This window comes from Anguilla anguilla, chromosome 18, assembly GCF_013347855.1.
Source record: "Anguilla anguilla isolate fAngAng1 chromosome 18, fAngAng1.pri, whole genome shotgun sequence".
Lineage (NCBI taxonomy): Eukaryota > Metazoa > Chordata > Actinopteri > Anguilliformes > Anguillidae > Anguilla > Anguilla anguilla.
In genome coordinates, this window is record NC_049218.1 from 17,309,669 (window position 1) to 17,325,882 (window position 16,214).

General features: G+C 42.0%; 1 protein-coding gene across 2 annotated transcripts in view; it reads left to right on the forward strand.

Annotated features, from left to right (window-relative positions):
* Nucleotides 1–16,214, forward strand: part of LOC118218058 (pro-neuregulin-3, membrane-bound isoform) — a 353,663-nt gene that overhangs the window by 317,874 nt on the left and 19,575 nt on the right. For both annotated transcript variants that reach the window (XM_035400435.1, XM_035400436.1), the window contains 3 exons: nucleotides 7,200–7,226; nucleotides 13,907–14,009; nucleotides 14,642–14,750. In XM_035400435.1, the coding sequence (XP_035256326.1) occupies nucleotides 7,200–7,226; nucleotides 13,907–14,009; nucleotides 14,642–14,750 (239 nt within the window). The remainder of the gene's footprint in view (nucleotides 1–7,199; nucleotides 7,227–13,906; nucleotides 14,010–14,641; nucleotides 14,751–16,214) is intronic.

Here is a 16,214-nt window from a genome sequence, read left to right on the forward strand (position 1 = left end):
CTCACCGAACAGGGAGTGGCAGACACGTTTATAAATGTGCGGAAGCAGCTGCGCAGTGGTATGCATGGGTGAATCTGGTATTATCAAGAATCTGGTATCTGGAAAGTATTCTCAAGAAGCACCAGCTACAGCGGGCCAGTCACGTACTGCAGATGAGTGACTCAAGAATTCCCAGACAACTACTGTACAGAGGACATGCTGTAGGATGTCATACTGTAGCACCAGGAGACTGAGGAGACATTATTTGGAGGGCAATGGGGTAAAATGGGGTAGCCCAGGTGCATTCTTTTCCTCAGCAGGGTGATCTGGTGTCTTACTCTCCATCCCAGGCCTCCACCCAAGGAGTATCAGGCCATGTAGGTGCAGGGCAGGCTGCCTTTCTCCTGGGTTAAGCAAGAGGGCTTTACACAGGCCCCCTACGCTCTGTCATCACTGTTCCGCAAACCTTTATTTTCAAATGAGTGAGTCGTTACACCGTATTTGTCCCACAGCCTGCCGAGCAGAGAAAAATAACCATTCACACCGATGGCATCTCAAAAACTCACACACAAAAAAAGAAGTAGGCTGCCATTTTTGAGCTGTTGTTCATTTGACAGTTGTAACAGAGGGATTTTCATTTCCAGCCTGCCGTACTGTAGATGTAGCATGTTCCAAGCCGTCTGAATGCAGAAGGCGGAACCGTGCAGAACGGGATATGTTGATATTTATATATTCCTCCCGAAGGAAAATGGATGCTTTACGATGTTATAACATACACATAGCTGATTTTAGGACTGAGATGTTTATGAGGGGCAATCCATTTTACTAGAATATATTTATTTATAAATGTTTTTCTTCTGGGATGTGGAGGTTTGCACTTGCGTGGGTGACTTCCCTGCTCTGAGGTCAGCCTCACGGAGGACCCTTCCCTTCCCCATCACACAGACCCAACATCCATCAGCTTTTTCCATTACTCCAGCTGCTAAGCCAGAGGTTGATATTCATATAAATTTTCAGCCTGGTGTACTTTACTGCACTGGGACTGCCTGATTTATGCACACACTGGTCTATAGCTCCACCAAATAGCTCCACCGGTAACTTGCTCACTTTGAAATTTACTGGCCTTTACATGACTTTTGTGGGTACAGAGACACAAAAGAGCAAGGTGCATGTTTAATAAGAGCTGTACATCTTAATAACACCTGTGGTTAGGGGATTTGGGAGTGTTAACTAGATTTTTTAATCTGGATTATTAGTGCTGGGCTGTGATTATTCTTGGGTTTTTTTTTTTTTAATCGGAGCTGTGTGGATCAGTCAGTGCATATTTGAAACATTGAAAGGGAAATTATATTTTCCTTTGATAAAGAAACTATGAAGGCTTATTGTAAGTCCTCTGACTGTACAGCCAAATAAGGAGGGGCTGTATTGAATACCTGTGTTTGAGCAGTGACTAAAGTTTCTTTTTTTTGGAGGGAGTTGGGGACTTCATGCTTGTGTTGGTAGGGCATTGAAGGCTGGTTTGCAGAGTATTTGTGATGAGGCCCTGTGCTGGTCTTGAGAATGTAATGATAAATCCTTGTTTGGTATAAACAAATACATTCTTCAAATGTGCATTTTGCAGGGCATTGTGAATGCCTTTGACCTTGGGTGACCTTGATGCAATTCCATGCTGTGTTCTGTAGACAGACAAAACAGTACTCTCTGCATTTAAAAATACACATATGAAAGCAGACAAGAAGCAGGAAACAGGCTTAAACTCAGCTGCAGCTTTCACCTCTCTAGTCAGCTGCATTTTGCTACCCAGACCTAGAATTTTCTTTTTTTAAATGATGACATCATTAGAGAGAGACAATTCTTCCAAAGGTAACTGGCATCAGCTAGTGCTGAGGAGCCCTCTAATGCCTGTTTTCTGTGCCGTTTTGGAATGAAAAAAGCAGGGTAAGAGTACACACTTGGTTTGAATTAAACATCAATATCCCACTCCCTATACAGGAAAGCATGGATTCTGGAAACAGATGAGTCGGACTGAGCATTGGACTCTAAAGCATTACCTCGAGATAGATGTGATTGCAATTTAAATTATCAGAGTCCTATGCTTTACTCTGAGCAGGAAGAAAACACAGGGTTTTGAAATTTCTGTATGTGTGCGTGTGTGCGTGTGTGCGTGCGTGCGTGCGTGCGTGTGTGTGTGTGTGTGTATGTGCGCATTTGTGTCTGTGTTTGCAGTTATGTGTGTGTGTGTAGACACGTGTGAAGGTGGTTGCGGTCACATGTGTACAGTTGGTGTGCATGTGTTTGTGGTTGTGTGCTTGTTAATTATGCATGAGGTGTGTGCCAATATGCGTATATTTAATGTGGTTGTCTACGTTTGCAGTGTGTGTATATGTGTTTTATGCAGGTGTGAAAGTGTGGTTGTAGTTATCAGAATGCTCACTGTGTGTGTGTGTGTGTGTGTGTGTGTGGATGTATGTATCTTCATGGGAACAGTGACAAAGGGACAGGGACAAAGTAAAATATCTGATTTAAAGCCTTTAGGCATGTCCTTTTTCTACTGAAATATGTCTTTATATCTCAGGAGTATCATCACATGAACGTTTACACCTGCGCTGTAGTGTACAACTTATTTTTACAATGACATTAAGACCGCCACTCTTATTTCTTCCCCATACGGTGGCTACATCAAACCACCTAATATAACATTGTTATTGTTAACAGATGGTGTTCTTTCCGTTAAGATGACCTCATCAGATTCTGGCCTGTTAATTGGCTATTTGCTATGCTCTGTTGACTGGATATTTTGCTGATGATCCTTCTAGTGCCGGGGCCTGAGACTGCGGACCAGCGCATAGGAGCAAAATAAATAGGAGGGGTTCTGTCAGAGGGGCGATTATTTATTAAAAAATAAATGGATTTCTGTTCCCGTTATTACCTCAGGAGATGGCTTTGGGCGGCTGTGAGGGAAGTCTGTGGCATATGTCTGAAAGTGAAGCGCGAGCACGCTGCCATCTGTCTGACTGATCGAGGCCCTACTCTCCGCATCTGAAGCACACTCACCGACGTCAGCAGACATGCTGTGACACACTACTCAGCACCAAAAAAAAAAAAAACACCTTCAACACAACACACAGTAAAAGGGATGGTACCCTGTCTGCTGGCCATGGTGAGATCACTGGTATTATGGATCAAAAGGATGTCAATGAATTCAGTTTCCTTTAAAAGCTAAGTTTTGAGTAGGAAAATAGTTCTGTCAGACAAACACGCATCACGGATGTATTGAGGCTTGGACACAAAATCCTTAAATAACCGTGGAGCTTTGATAACTGGCAGTATGTGCTTTACACCCAATAGCAGCACATGCTGAGTAGCCAATGTGAATCTGCACAGCCCTGTGAGCCTGTACTGACTCAGCCCTGCGTGACTGTACTGACTCGGCCCTGTGAGCCTGAACTGACTCAGCCCTGTGAGCCTGTACTGACTCATCCCTGTGAGCCTGTACTGACTCAGCCCTGTGAGCCTGTACTGACTCAGCCCTGTGTGCCTGTACTGACTCAGCCCTGTGAGCCTGTACTGACTCAGCCCTGTGAGCCTGTACTGACTCAGCCCTGCGTGACTGTACTGACTCAGCCCTGTGTGCCTGTACTGACTCAGCCCTGTGAGCCTGTACTGACTCAGCCCTGTGTGCCTGTACTGACTCAGCCCCGTGTCACTATTTGGACTCAACCCTGCATGATCTCACTCACTAATTTACTTTGGTTCAAGCTAGTAAGCTGAGTTTATGATGATTTAGTCCATATAGAGAGAAAAATAAAGGATAACAGCCAGATTTAAAACTGAACACTGCTGGAGATAGTGGAGCTTTAATGTCTGTGTGTGTGTGCATGCATGTGTGTGCATGTGATGTAATTACTGTAGCCAGGCCTTGGTGGAACTGACAGAGAGCTGTGGGAGGGCGTGACGGGCATGATGAATAATTAGACAGCTGTAACACAGCTCGTGCACATGCACTTGCAAAACACACACACACACACACACATACATTCCCTTGCTGTGGAATACAGAGGGGGGGGGGGTGTTCGACACTCATTTGTAGCCCCGCACAGACTGAAGTCTAATATAAATAGTTCCCGTCCATTAGTCGCGTTTTCTTTGCTGTAAGAACAGCACAATTCAATTCAGTTCTGTTAATTTCAATTCAGTTCAATTCATTGTGCTTTAGTGGCATGACAGAATTAGACATTTGCATTGCCAAAGAAGGTAGCAGTAAGTGATGTTGCTTGAGAGAGCATACAGTAGCTGCCGTTGAATATGTGAGTGCTGTTTTCTGTGATGACTGACTGTGACTGCATGTCTTGTGGTTATGGCACAAGTGATGTTCATAATTAGTACGAACAATTAGTATATTTACACCAATAGTATATGAAAAAGATGTTTCAGTGTGTGAGATGGTGTGGCTAGTATTTAGAGAGAGGGTATGGCTATGTCAGACAGTGCAAGGAATATTGATGAGTAAGAGTGTGAAAGTGGGTTGGTGGTGATTAGTGAAGGTGTGGGGGGGGGGGGGTGAAGGGGATGCAATTAATTGTGTAAGAGTGTGTCGCTGCTGATTAGCCTTTGCGGTTTCCCAAATGTCCCATAAGTCAAATGTCCCATAAGTAAGCCCTGCCCTGCTTTGACACAGCAGCTGCCCCATAAATACCTGAGGTGCCTGGTTACAGGGCTGCCGTTCCAAGCCATTTTATTATTTTTATTTTTTATTTTTTTGGAGAAATTCTTCTCTCCAGGGATGAGGAGTGGGAGTCAGAGCGTGTGACAGGACAAGGTGTGCATTGTCTCTCTTACGCACCTGGTCTCCATGACAACCGCTGCAGACACAACAGGAGGGAAATGGAGGGAAACGCGGAGTAAGGCTGCCAAGGACAGACCTGCCTCTGGGCATTAGTACACTGAAGGACATTGCTGCACCTCAACATCTGCTGGGAGGGAGGGAGGGGGGGTGTGGGGCGCGAAGAGGGAGAGAAAGAGAAAAAGAGAAGGGAGGCAAAGTGCAAGATAAATTGAGAGCGACTTGGATGAAAGGGATGAAATCTGTCATTTAGATTGGACATCCTTGTCAGGCTCACCAGGTTCGTTTTATCAGCTGACACCTCAGTCAGCTTTATTTCTGTCCTGGGCTCTGGCGAGAAGTGGCAATACAGTTGACGGTTGAGTTTACGATGCAATAAGCAAAAGATCTAGTCTAGCTTTGGACAATGTACTCAGAGATCATTTCTTATTATGCGTGTGACAAAGCTATGTAACCAGCAGTTTTTATGCAAAATGGAAGAATTAGCCTGCTAAGAATGCAGCTTCCCTGGCTAATTCATCCATGCCATTGGTCCTTGTAAGTTCTTGTAAAGTGTGGCATATGCCTCATGTATGCTCTATAAGCATTCATAACCACTTGGTCCAATGGAGCAAGAGAGATAAAACATTGGTAATGAAACTCAGTGACACACATACTCACACACACACACGTACACGCACAGACACATGCACTCACACACACGCTCTCTCACACACGCACAGTTTCACTTCTCACAATCTATCTCTTCATTTGTTTATCTATTTATCTCCTGTTGTGCTGTTTCAGCAGCGAAAAGAGTGGTCGGGTGGTTTGTTTCCTCTTCCAACTGCCTGCCGGAAACGATAGCTTGACATTACTCCAAAAAACAGATTAAATCATGATGCTTATGACTTGCCAGCGCTCCACAGCACAAATCAATTAGCCCTGGATCAGGTAGAGAGGGGAGCAAATAAGCTATGTCTACAGAAGTGCACAGTCGTTGCTAAGGGGAGTCTTATGGGTTCGTTGTGCCTTTTCAAAAGAAAATCACATGAAAAAAGTCACATTTTTCATCTGAGCACTCAATACAGCCCAATCCGCTACTCTCTTCGGTCAGGGCCATTTACTGACATTGCCCGCTGTAGTCATTTCCTTACTTGGCTTTGCTTGAAAACCTTTAAAAAAAGACAAAAGCCTTGTGTCCTGATGGGTTTAAATCCAGCATTTTATCACATTAATGGCCATTTCCCCAGATAAACAACTCTATCAAGCCACAATGAAGATCAGTAGACAAAAGGGACTCTTACAGACAGGGAAAGGGGTTTATAGAGAGATATGTTTCGCCAGGGCACTTACCATGAACCCCAGCAGTGAATCCCCTTTCCAAGAAACCTCAAAAAATGAATCTTTTTCCCTCTGCTCTAGCATGAGAGACTGACTAGCACAGTAAAAATAAAAGACATTCCTCACCTGGATGATGACTTTGTAATCAGAATAAAATGAGTTTTTGATGTGGGTACATGATAGCATTGCGACACCAGATCATTAGTTTAGCCTCTTATCAATTCTCCCTTTAACTCTTTAACTTATTAAGGCCTTGAACCCCCCTTCCTTACTGTGCTTTTGAACCAGATTCGACCGTAGAGGATCCCTGCAGCAGGGGTTCCCAGGTTTTCTCAATCCAAGATCCATTTAATGAGCCATTGTATGTACTGTTGCCACCCCTTATTAAAATCTAGCCTGAAGTATCTTCAAATATGGAAGCCCAATAATAAAATTTAAATATCTTCAGGTACGCTAATCAGTGCTGGGTTTGGTTTGGTTAACTGTCCATTGGTATTGTCACGTTGTTCTGCTTTATATGACCAGAATGTTATATGAATGCTAACCTGGAATGAAATATACATCCAGTATTGATTTGAAAACGTATCTCCAAATGTTTATTTAGCAAAAAAGGCTATTACATATCAAAATATTTACATTTCATGTCAGACTGTGGTTTTCTAGATTTATTAATTATTTCAAAGGAAGGCCTGTCTCTCACTAACAGTAGCTGGTCGGTAGCCTGTGAGCACCTCTGTTGACAGTGGGAGAAACCCAACACAGCGAAACACAGGTAACTCAGGCTGAGCTGCTGTAAACCTCATCCACCACCTGTGATGGGCTGACTGTGTCCCAGTACAGCAGATTCCTGGCCATAATGCCACTGATGTGTCCCAGGCCTTCAATATCCAGGCTAAACGGCCAGCCAGCGAGATATTACCAATGTCATAAATAACACATACCAGTGTATGCTGTGTGAGCTGTCTGTCTAAATTGTGTTTAATGTTTCCCTCTCTCTCTCTCACTCTTCTTCCCCCTCGTATGGTTCCTACCTCCCCCTTGATTGCTGGAGCAGCAGATCACCTGGGCATCGAATTCATGGGTAAGCGACTGATTCTAATTTGCACTTCCATATGTAGTTCTTACAAATGAAGAGACTGAAACTCAACACACCCACATTCAGCTGTGCTGTCACTTGAGTGTGTGTGCATGTGTCTGTCTGTCTGTCTGTATTTGAGAGACATTGTCTAATTGTGAAACGTACAACGAATGAGGTTTCACAACCTCTGAAAAATGAATTACATTAATTACATTAGTTAATTACTTTATCCCTAAAATACTGCATAATACAGTTTTATGTTTTATATACATAATACCTTTTATGTTTTTCAGCTGAGTAATTTTACGCATCTTATAGAAACAGTGTGTACTGTACAAATGGGCAAAAAGATTCTTAGTACAGATGCTAACTTGCCTGTTAAAAAACTCCCACCTCTACCCTCATCAAATCTCAGACCGCAGCTTTTCCTGTATTTTTGGATTTTCACTTCTTATTAGCACAAGCTTGATCCTTATCAGCTTAATGGTGATCCTTATGAATAAAATCTTGATCAAATTGGATAAACTCTTGTTTTGATTTAATTGAATTTGACCTTAAAATGGCTAAGTGCCTTTGACCTCTGGTCTACAGAAGGACCAAATAATCCAAACAGTGCACTAAAAGAAAATGGGGGCTGGGAGGGCAATAGAACGCAAGAAACAAAGTAATATTTTTAATCGTTTTCGTCCTCTTACGTTCTCTCATGCCTGGTACTCACCTCGGAATGCTAATGTTCTCTAGTATCCTTGGTAACACTGGGAGCAGAATGGTAGGAGACTGAGGGAGAGAGTTGTGTGGTTGGCAAGGTAACTAACAGCATCCCAGCACATAAGCCATGTCAGTGACAGTGGGGGTTTATATTGCACAGAGAAAGAGAGTCCCCCACCCCAACCTCCCAATCCACCACACATAGCAGGACCCGCAGCAGGGAGGCACAGTATCTGAAGATTACCCTTCTGTGAACTAATGATCAGTTAGCATGCTGTGTTTCTCCTAGCATTGAGCAGCCTAGGGGTCACCCCTTATTTTCAGCTGGAAAGAGAGAAACAGTGTTGAGTTTGTTTAAAGTGGACATGGTGATTGCCTGCAGTTTCTTTTTTGGGAGGTGGAGGGATGGATTTTTAGCACTGTGTTTTCATAAGCTCAGTGCATGACATCTTTTCTGTGCCCACAGCTAATGTTACTGTAGCTCCAGTCAAAATATGTTCCTAGTCTTAGGAAGTACTTGAGCTTTGGCGCACAGCACCCAACTCTTTACAAACTGGCAGAAGACGGAATGGGGAGCACCTCAGAGGATGAGGTTGAGGTGCAGTAGATTACGCAGAACACTAATGTCTAGAACACAGACAAGACGTTCGGCTCCCACTGATTGCAAACTGCTAGCTGTAACCGCCCGGTGCATTGACGGGATAGCCCAAGAAATACTAGCCAGCAGGTATGCTGAGGCCAGTTGTGTCTTGCTGCTGAGGGCTCCTGGCCGTTATTTACATCACTCAAAACCATGCCAATAGGGCCCTGGCTTCAGCTATTGCTGCTGTGAGCCTTTTGCTGGCTGAGCCATTGTCTGGCTTACTTTGAGTGTAAAAATATCTCAAGTTTCTCAAAATGTCTTCACATGTCTTTCTTTGCAGTGTTTAAAAATATCTGCGTTTATCCCACTCCCTGAAGATCTTTGCTATTATTTGCATTAGAACAGCAATACAACTTCACTGTATAATTAGTTTAGGTACTTAATAAGTTCAGCAATTTATACCTCTCAGTCACATGCAAGATGAGTTTAAAAAAAAATATTATTTACTCTGTGACATGGATATTAAAAAGGTTGGTATTCTGTGCTGTTTTTGGAATCAAAGAATGTTTTCCCTCACGTTCTCTGTAAAAATGGAACATTGCAACTATCCGCCACATTCTGGAACATGGCAGGATCAGTGGAGGAATTGCTTCTGACAGAATTCTCCAGAATATTTTCAGGCACTTGTCTCTTAGGATCCACCTCCTTTCCACCTAGTCCATGAGCCAGGGGGGTCGGTCGGTGCCATTTGGAGGGACGATGTCTCATAGTGATTTTTTTGGTCTATGTCCCTAGTGTTGGAAAATGTGTGATAGCATTGCAGCAATGTTAGCTTCCTATGTGCTGTCACTCCTTTTTTCATCCCTCCATCCTTTATTTTTTGTTCATATTTTAAGCCATTTCACACATATAGCCAGTATAAAACAAGCTAACAGATACAAAATACCATCAAACCATATATCATTGGAAAGCTGACAGTCACACCTATCGACTAGACACATTTCCAAGATTCTAAATCAACTGACCTTTGACCTCTAAATCTGTATTAGGGTACACCACACATTTTCCAACACTAGGGACATAGACCTTCAAAAAAATCACTATGAGACATCGTCCCTCCAGGTGGTACCAGTGGCCCAAATTTGGGGGTCTGGCTCATGGACTAACCCCACCCTTATTGTCTCTTTCCTTCCAGTCCCCCTACCCTGCCTACTCCAACAACCAACCCCATCCTTCCCTTCTGCCCACCCCCAAACACAGACACACGCACACACACACATGCATACACACGCACACACACATCCATACTTTTGGTTTTATGACTCAAACTCAGAGTCCCCATGGAATTGATTGCTCAGAAATCAGTCATTTACAGTGATTTACATCCCCCAAAACCTCACTCAGAAAGAGAACGGCAAAATGAGAGAATGTGAGAATGAAAAAAAGTAATTTTTAAACATTTTTACATTGTATATTTTTCAGGACCGTTCCTGCCTTTGTAAGCCCTTTAGTGCATTGTTTTATTTTGCTGTATGGAAATACATCCCGGTTTCTTTTATTTTATTTTATTTTTTTCAATTCCATGATATTACCTCCCACAACTGGCATTGCTGTGTTACTACATTATATTTGAAAACTCTGTGCCTTCCAGCCTATTCTCCTGTGTGTGTTTGTGTGTGTGATTTGCGCATGTGTATGTGTGTGTGTGATTTGCATGTCTATGCGTGTGTGTGTGTGTGTGTGTGTGTGTATGTGTGTGTGATGTGCATGTGTATGTATGTGTGTGTGCATTTGTCCACGTATACGTGTGTGTGCATGTGTGTTTGTGGGAGGTGGATGAGAGCTTCTTTGATGTGGCTGCGAAATGCTCGGGGCTAGAGGGAATTGATGCAGCTTTCAGCAGCTATTCAGTTCAATCACTGTTATCTGCAAGGTGAAGCGCTTTGCCAGCACGGCAAGCTGAGAATCCCATCGCCAAGAGGAGAGACTCTCGGACAAAGAAGGGATCCTTCCTCAAAGCACTATACTTTGCTTTCTGTTTATTTGGCCTTAGTTCTGGAAGTCCACAAAATGCAGGAGTCGGTCCTCTGAAAACAGGGTTCTGGTTCTGTTAGAGTCAGTTCTCTGAAACTGCAAACAGGGTTCTGGTTCTGTTAGAGTCGGTTCTCTGAAACTGCAAACAGGGTTCTGTTTTTTTTATTATTTATTTTATTTGAAAGCAAAATAACCTGGACTGTAAAGACTGTCAAAGCATGTCTGTAACAAATATGGTGTAGGGGAAAACACTACGAATTGTAAAACAGTGAGGACAGATAATTAAAACGTGTCCATTTTAACAATCCACACGAGCAGGCACCAAAGAATGCGGGAGGTATAAATAGATTATTACCTCATGCGGTGATCAAATGGTATAAAAGTATAATTAGTCTCTTAATTAATCAGTGTCATAAAATTCATTATTAAATCATGATTGAATTTCAATATTAAAAATTAAAATAATTACCAGTGATGTAACAACAAGTGTAGATTCTTTGAGGTGGTAGGCTCAAGCATTTATCCAAATAATAATCAGACCAATGACAAGGTTTAATAAAATAGAATTTATTAAACAAACAAACATCTAAACTAAAATCCTACAGGTTTTTACAGGAAGTACCCAGTCCTTGATCATGTGATTGTGACATCAGTCTCTGACCTGCCGATCCAAAATGGTGTCCAGTCCATATAATTTTATTTTTTTATTTATTTATTTGACAGGGACAATACACATTGATCAACATCACTATTATGTGATGTAAACGTGCCAGATTTAGCTAGATCGCTCATTTCCATCTGTTGTCCCTGGGCAGGCTGATGTTAACACGTTAATAAGAAGCAGACCAGACTAGAAGCCATAGTACATTAAAAGTGCATAAAAACAGACACACGGAGCTTGCAAGCAGGCATGAGCAACACAGAAGCAGGCATGAGCAACGCAGAAGCAGGCACATGCACATGCAAAGGAACAATGGAGCACATAAGGCAAGCATATACAGCATAAAACAAGCACATACAGAGGTATTAAAGCATAAAAAAGCATAAAACGATGCATCACATGATGACATGCAAATACTCCAAAATATTACACAACACACATGCAGTTTAGTAGTGACTTAACAGCCATAATATACATACATACATATATACACATATATACATACATATACACAAATATACATATATATACACATACATATATACACATATACATATACATACATATACATACATATATACACACATATCCACACATACATATACATAGTATACACATATAAACAAATTTTAAGATACTGACAGCATATTTAGATATCATGTTGACATTGTTGATTACCCAATAACCAAATTTTTTAATTTCGGGTGAATGTGCCAATGTTTGTCAGGTCTCTCAAGTCTGCAGGCAGGGTGTTCCAAATATGTGATGCTTTAAAGCCATATAATGCAATATAACCATATAATGGTTTGATGGAAGTGTTGGAAGTTGAATCAGCATTACACAGCAGGATTCAGAGTACGAGCGTGTGTGTGCATATCTACGTGCGTGTCTGGGTTTGGCTGTGGCAGATGCAGTAAATCTCGGATGTCAGTGAGTTCTCACTTCATATGAAGTGGGCATTTTTACCCAGGTGCTGGGGCTGTAACTACCTGTGTAATTATGCATCGTTATTCAGTTATTATGAAAAATAAGAGTTATGAGGTAATGAACAGTATTTATGCTTTATCTCACTCCATCATCGTCTTCCACTTGTCCCTGCCATAAATCTAATTCCAGACTCGACTATTTTAATAGATGAGCACATATTTAGAAAGGATTATGGTTGCTTTTGCATAAATTAATTTATGTAATACCTATCTCCTGTGTATTTGTGCATCTACTATTAGTGCCACGTGTGATTGCCCCAGACTTTCTGAAGTATGGCTGTGCTGCCTTGCATTATCGTCCTCATCAGACACATTTCACAATTTGCTGGCTTACAAATGATGCATTCATTTTCAGTCGTTCTTTTTTATTCAAAACTCACATGCTGTAACAGAAATTTTTTAAGGTGAAATTAGGTTTTCATGAAAATATTGTAGCAATAAAATTGAAATCTCAAAATTATTCAAACCCCTCACATTATTATTTGATGGAACCACATGCTTTGGTTTGCTTTGATAAGTGTCTACCAACCTTGAACAGTGGCTGGGAATGATTTTCACCAATTCATCTTGGCTCTAACAAACAAGTTTTTATGTTGAAATTATTTGCTTTCTATTTATTTATTTATTTATTTATTTTTGCACCTGCACTATCTACAGTTGCCAGGGGTTGTACACTTATGCAAACAGCATATCTCCATTGTAGGTATATGTAGTGTTTAAATAAAAGACTACGCGAAAGGCAATGTCCTTATAACTACGAATCCCAGCAGCAGGGTGAACTGTTGGGAGATGAGGGTGAGGCTGGCTTTAGACAGATCAGAGGGAAGGGGAATCTTTTTCTGCATGAAAGGTGATAAGGGCCTGAGGGTTGCATGAGTTAATGCTCAAATGCTCAACACCTCTTGATTTTTCTTCAGGCTACTTTCCAGGGACTCCTCACATCCTCTAATTACAGCTAACGAGGAGATTGGATAGCTTGGTTGATTAGAGCATCTTCAAAAAACAGGCCATGGAAACAAAGGGTAGGAAGGACGGGGTGTAATTAGTTCTCAAATGCTTTGACTTTTATATTGATTTGAATTAGATAAGTAAATAAATATATTAATGCTGTGTCCCATAATGAGACTAAGCCTGACCATTCAGGGATCTTGGGAGTTGTTTAGCTACTCAACCCCAGGCCAGAGCTCTTTTCTCTGGGTGAATGTTGGGTGTAGCAGAGTCTGCCATCAGATCTGTGTGTGTGTGTGTGTGTGCATGTGTGCGTGCGTGCGTGCGTGTGCATTTGTTTGTGTCTGTGTGTGGAAATTAGTTTATCATTGTTTACCAGTTGTCTTGCTGTGTTCTAAATACAGTTGAGAGAGAATGTGATTCTTCTCCTTCTCCCTCTTCAGTTCAATAGCATGTGACATGCTTTCATTTAACTCAAGCTGTCATCTTTGTGGGGTCACATCATCTCTTCTGTTTTCAGTTTAATCAATTTGTTGTTATTTTTCAACCAGCAGAGTTGAGTAAATGACAACCAAAATATGTCATGTTTAAAAAAAAAAAAAAGAACAACAATAAAACATAAAACATTTACTTAGAATGTCAAGAATTTTGTCTGGTGAATTTGTCAAATCAACTTTGTGCGTGAAGATAGCATGCCTTCCAGATGTTTTGACTTTTTCGACTTCTCATAATCCATTTTCCCTTTTCTTGTCCCTGTCAACAGAGAGTGAAGAGATATACAAGAGACAAGTGCTGTCAGTCTCCTGCATTGCCATAGGAATCAGTCTGCTTGGCACTATTTGCATGGCACTCTATTACCGGAACAAGTAAGTTTTATCGGCACCTACAGGAAGGGAGGAGAACTGCAGCCAAGTAACTCACTGCCCATCATTGTCTCGCCGGCAAGGATGGTGGGCAGATAATTTAGCATCATTATACAATGTTTTACTGCTCTGAAAATGATCAAGTGTGTGAAACATGCCAGCTAATGTAATGCTTAAGATGGGAATGCACTGAAAGAGAAACAAATTGGCACAGGCATTATTATATCCTGATTGGCAATGATGCAGTACTCCAAAAGAAAAAATTTTATTTCTCTCTGTTTTCACCTGGGCATTATTTTTTGAACATTGGACTGTTGTCTGAAGAGCATAGAAGTTGGTTGCCAGGGCTGCGTTATCGTGGAGTATCGCTAACAGCTTCCTCGGTGCGGTGCTGTGATTAATGCCCTGGTAATTTCATACTGCCTGCAATATAATGATGAGAGTGACTGAGCAGCCACACAACGGGATAATCAAATCAAACCATGATTTACAGCCATTTGGAATTAATCCATGAGAGCATTGCTAAAGTAAAATATTCCTCTGCACAGCACTGAGTGTTCTGAGTGGCTCTGTCTTCTTTCAAACTGTGGGACACGCGGCAGGCTAACCTTATCTTTCTGCGCTGCCCCCTGTAGGCGACGCAGGGAAAAGCTCCAGGCCCATCTGAAAAGCTACAGCGTGAGCGCCTCGGGCTTTGTGTCCAAACCCAGCCTGAGGCCACAGGGGAGTCTACAGCTTCAGAAAGTGAGTCCCTATGGGCCGTGCCTTAACAAGACAATGACCAGCACTCAAACTGCCCTCCCCACCCCGTTCCTGAAATGTGGAAAGCCCTAGATAACAGCCAGCACCCTCAGAGAAATGCTTGAGGTGGTGTTTGTTTAATTGAAGTGTCAACTACACTCATGCCGCAATCTTTTGCAGCATAGCTTTGCTTGGGTCCTGGGAAGGGCTATGATGAGCATATCTGTGTTTTAATGTATTTACATTTACAGTACAACCATCACATTTCCTATTTAATGCATATGTCCCTGTAGGGTATTGTATATACGGTATCTTCTCGATGTCATTCTTGTGTTACATAGCCCCCTCACATTGTGGTTATATACACGGAAGTGTCTCAGAAATCGCATAGTCATTCAGACCCCGAGGTCAGCCATTGAGGCAATTCATCACCTGCTCAATAGCTTCCCTGCTTCTCATGGCCAAAGATGCCAATCTGCTTGTTTGCGCTGTGAATGCCACATTCTCATGAGTGCCGCTCCAACTTATCAGCCTCGGAGCAGGGGAGATGGGGGCGGAGCTGGTTCATAATTCCTTCCTGTGCAAAATGAAGTCTTGGCCTCAGAGAAAGAAAAAAAAAAACATCAATATGGTTGCATAGTGAACTTGTCGGTTTGACTGGATTCCCGCTTTACATACCTCAATCAGAGCATTTCCAGCACACACCTGCTCTGCCTGCAAACTGTGAACGGCTTCAGAACGTCACCAGGGTCAATGTGAAGATCATTACTTCTTTTATTTTATTTTTTTACATTCGTGTTAGTCGTTATTTTAGATGGCAATGAAAGATGGTGGCTGGATGAGCTAATGTAGGGATAGCTTGTAGTGTATTGCTGTGTTTGAACTACAGTGGATATGCCTCCATGGGGCCTGGGAGTGTTTGTTTCTATACAATATAACACTGTAAAATAGGATACTGCGCCAACATTTCACAACCCGTATTTCTTGTGAAGCCTTGTTGGGTTGGTAATTAAAGTTTACTTTCCACATATCCAGAACACCCCTTAAATGACAAGTATTAAATTCTGTTCCTTTAAAAATTAAACATTTTTTAAATTTTCCCTTTTTGTCATACATTTGGAGATGGTGCTGTTTCCTGTTGGGTCTGTGGAACGTTGGCTAATGCTTTGTTATTTGTTTCTTTTTCTCCTCAATTTCTTTCTGTCTGTCCTACCTTCCCACACACACACACACACACACACACACACACATTTGTATTGATTTGAGTCTGTGAGCTATCAGTTACGATGCTTTTACCACAAGGATGCTTTCGCCTTAGGTCAACAGCAGTTTCTCTCCTGTCAGAAATTATGCAATTACCCTCAACTGAGCGCAAACAGCTTTAAAAACAATTACTGCCCATGCTGGAGGAAAGCAAGCTTAGGCCCCTGTGCTATGCATCAGGAGCCTGGGCCTCTGGTGAGAACG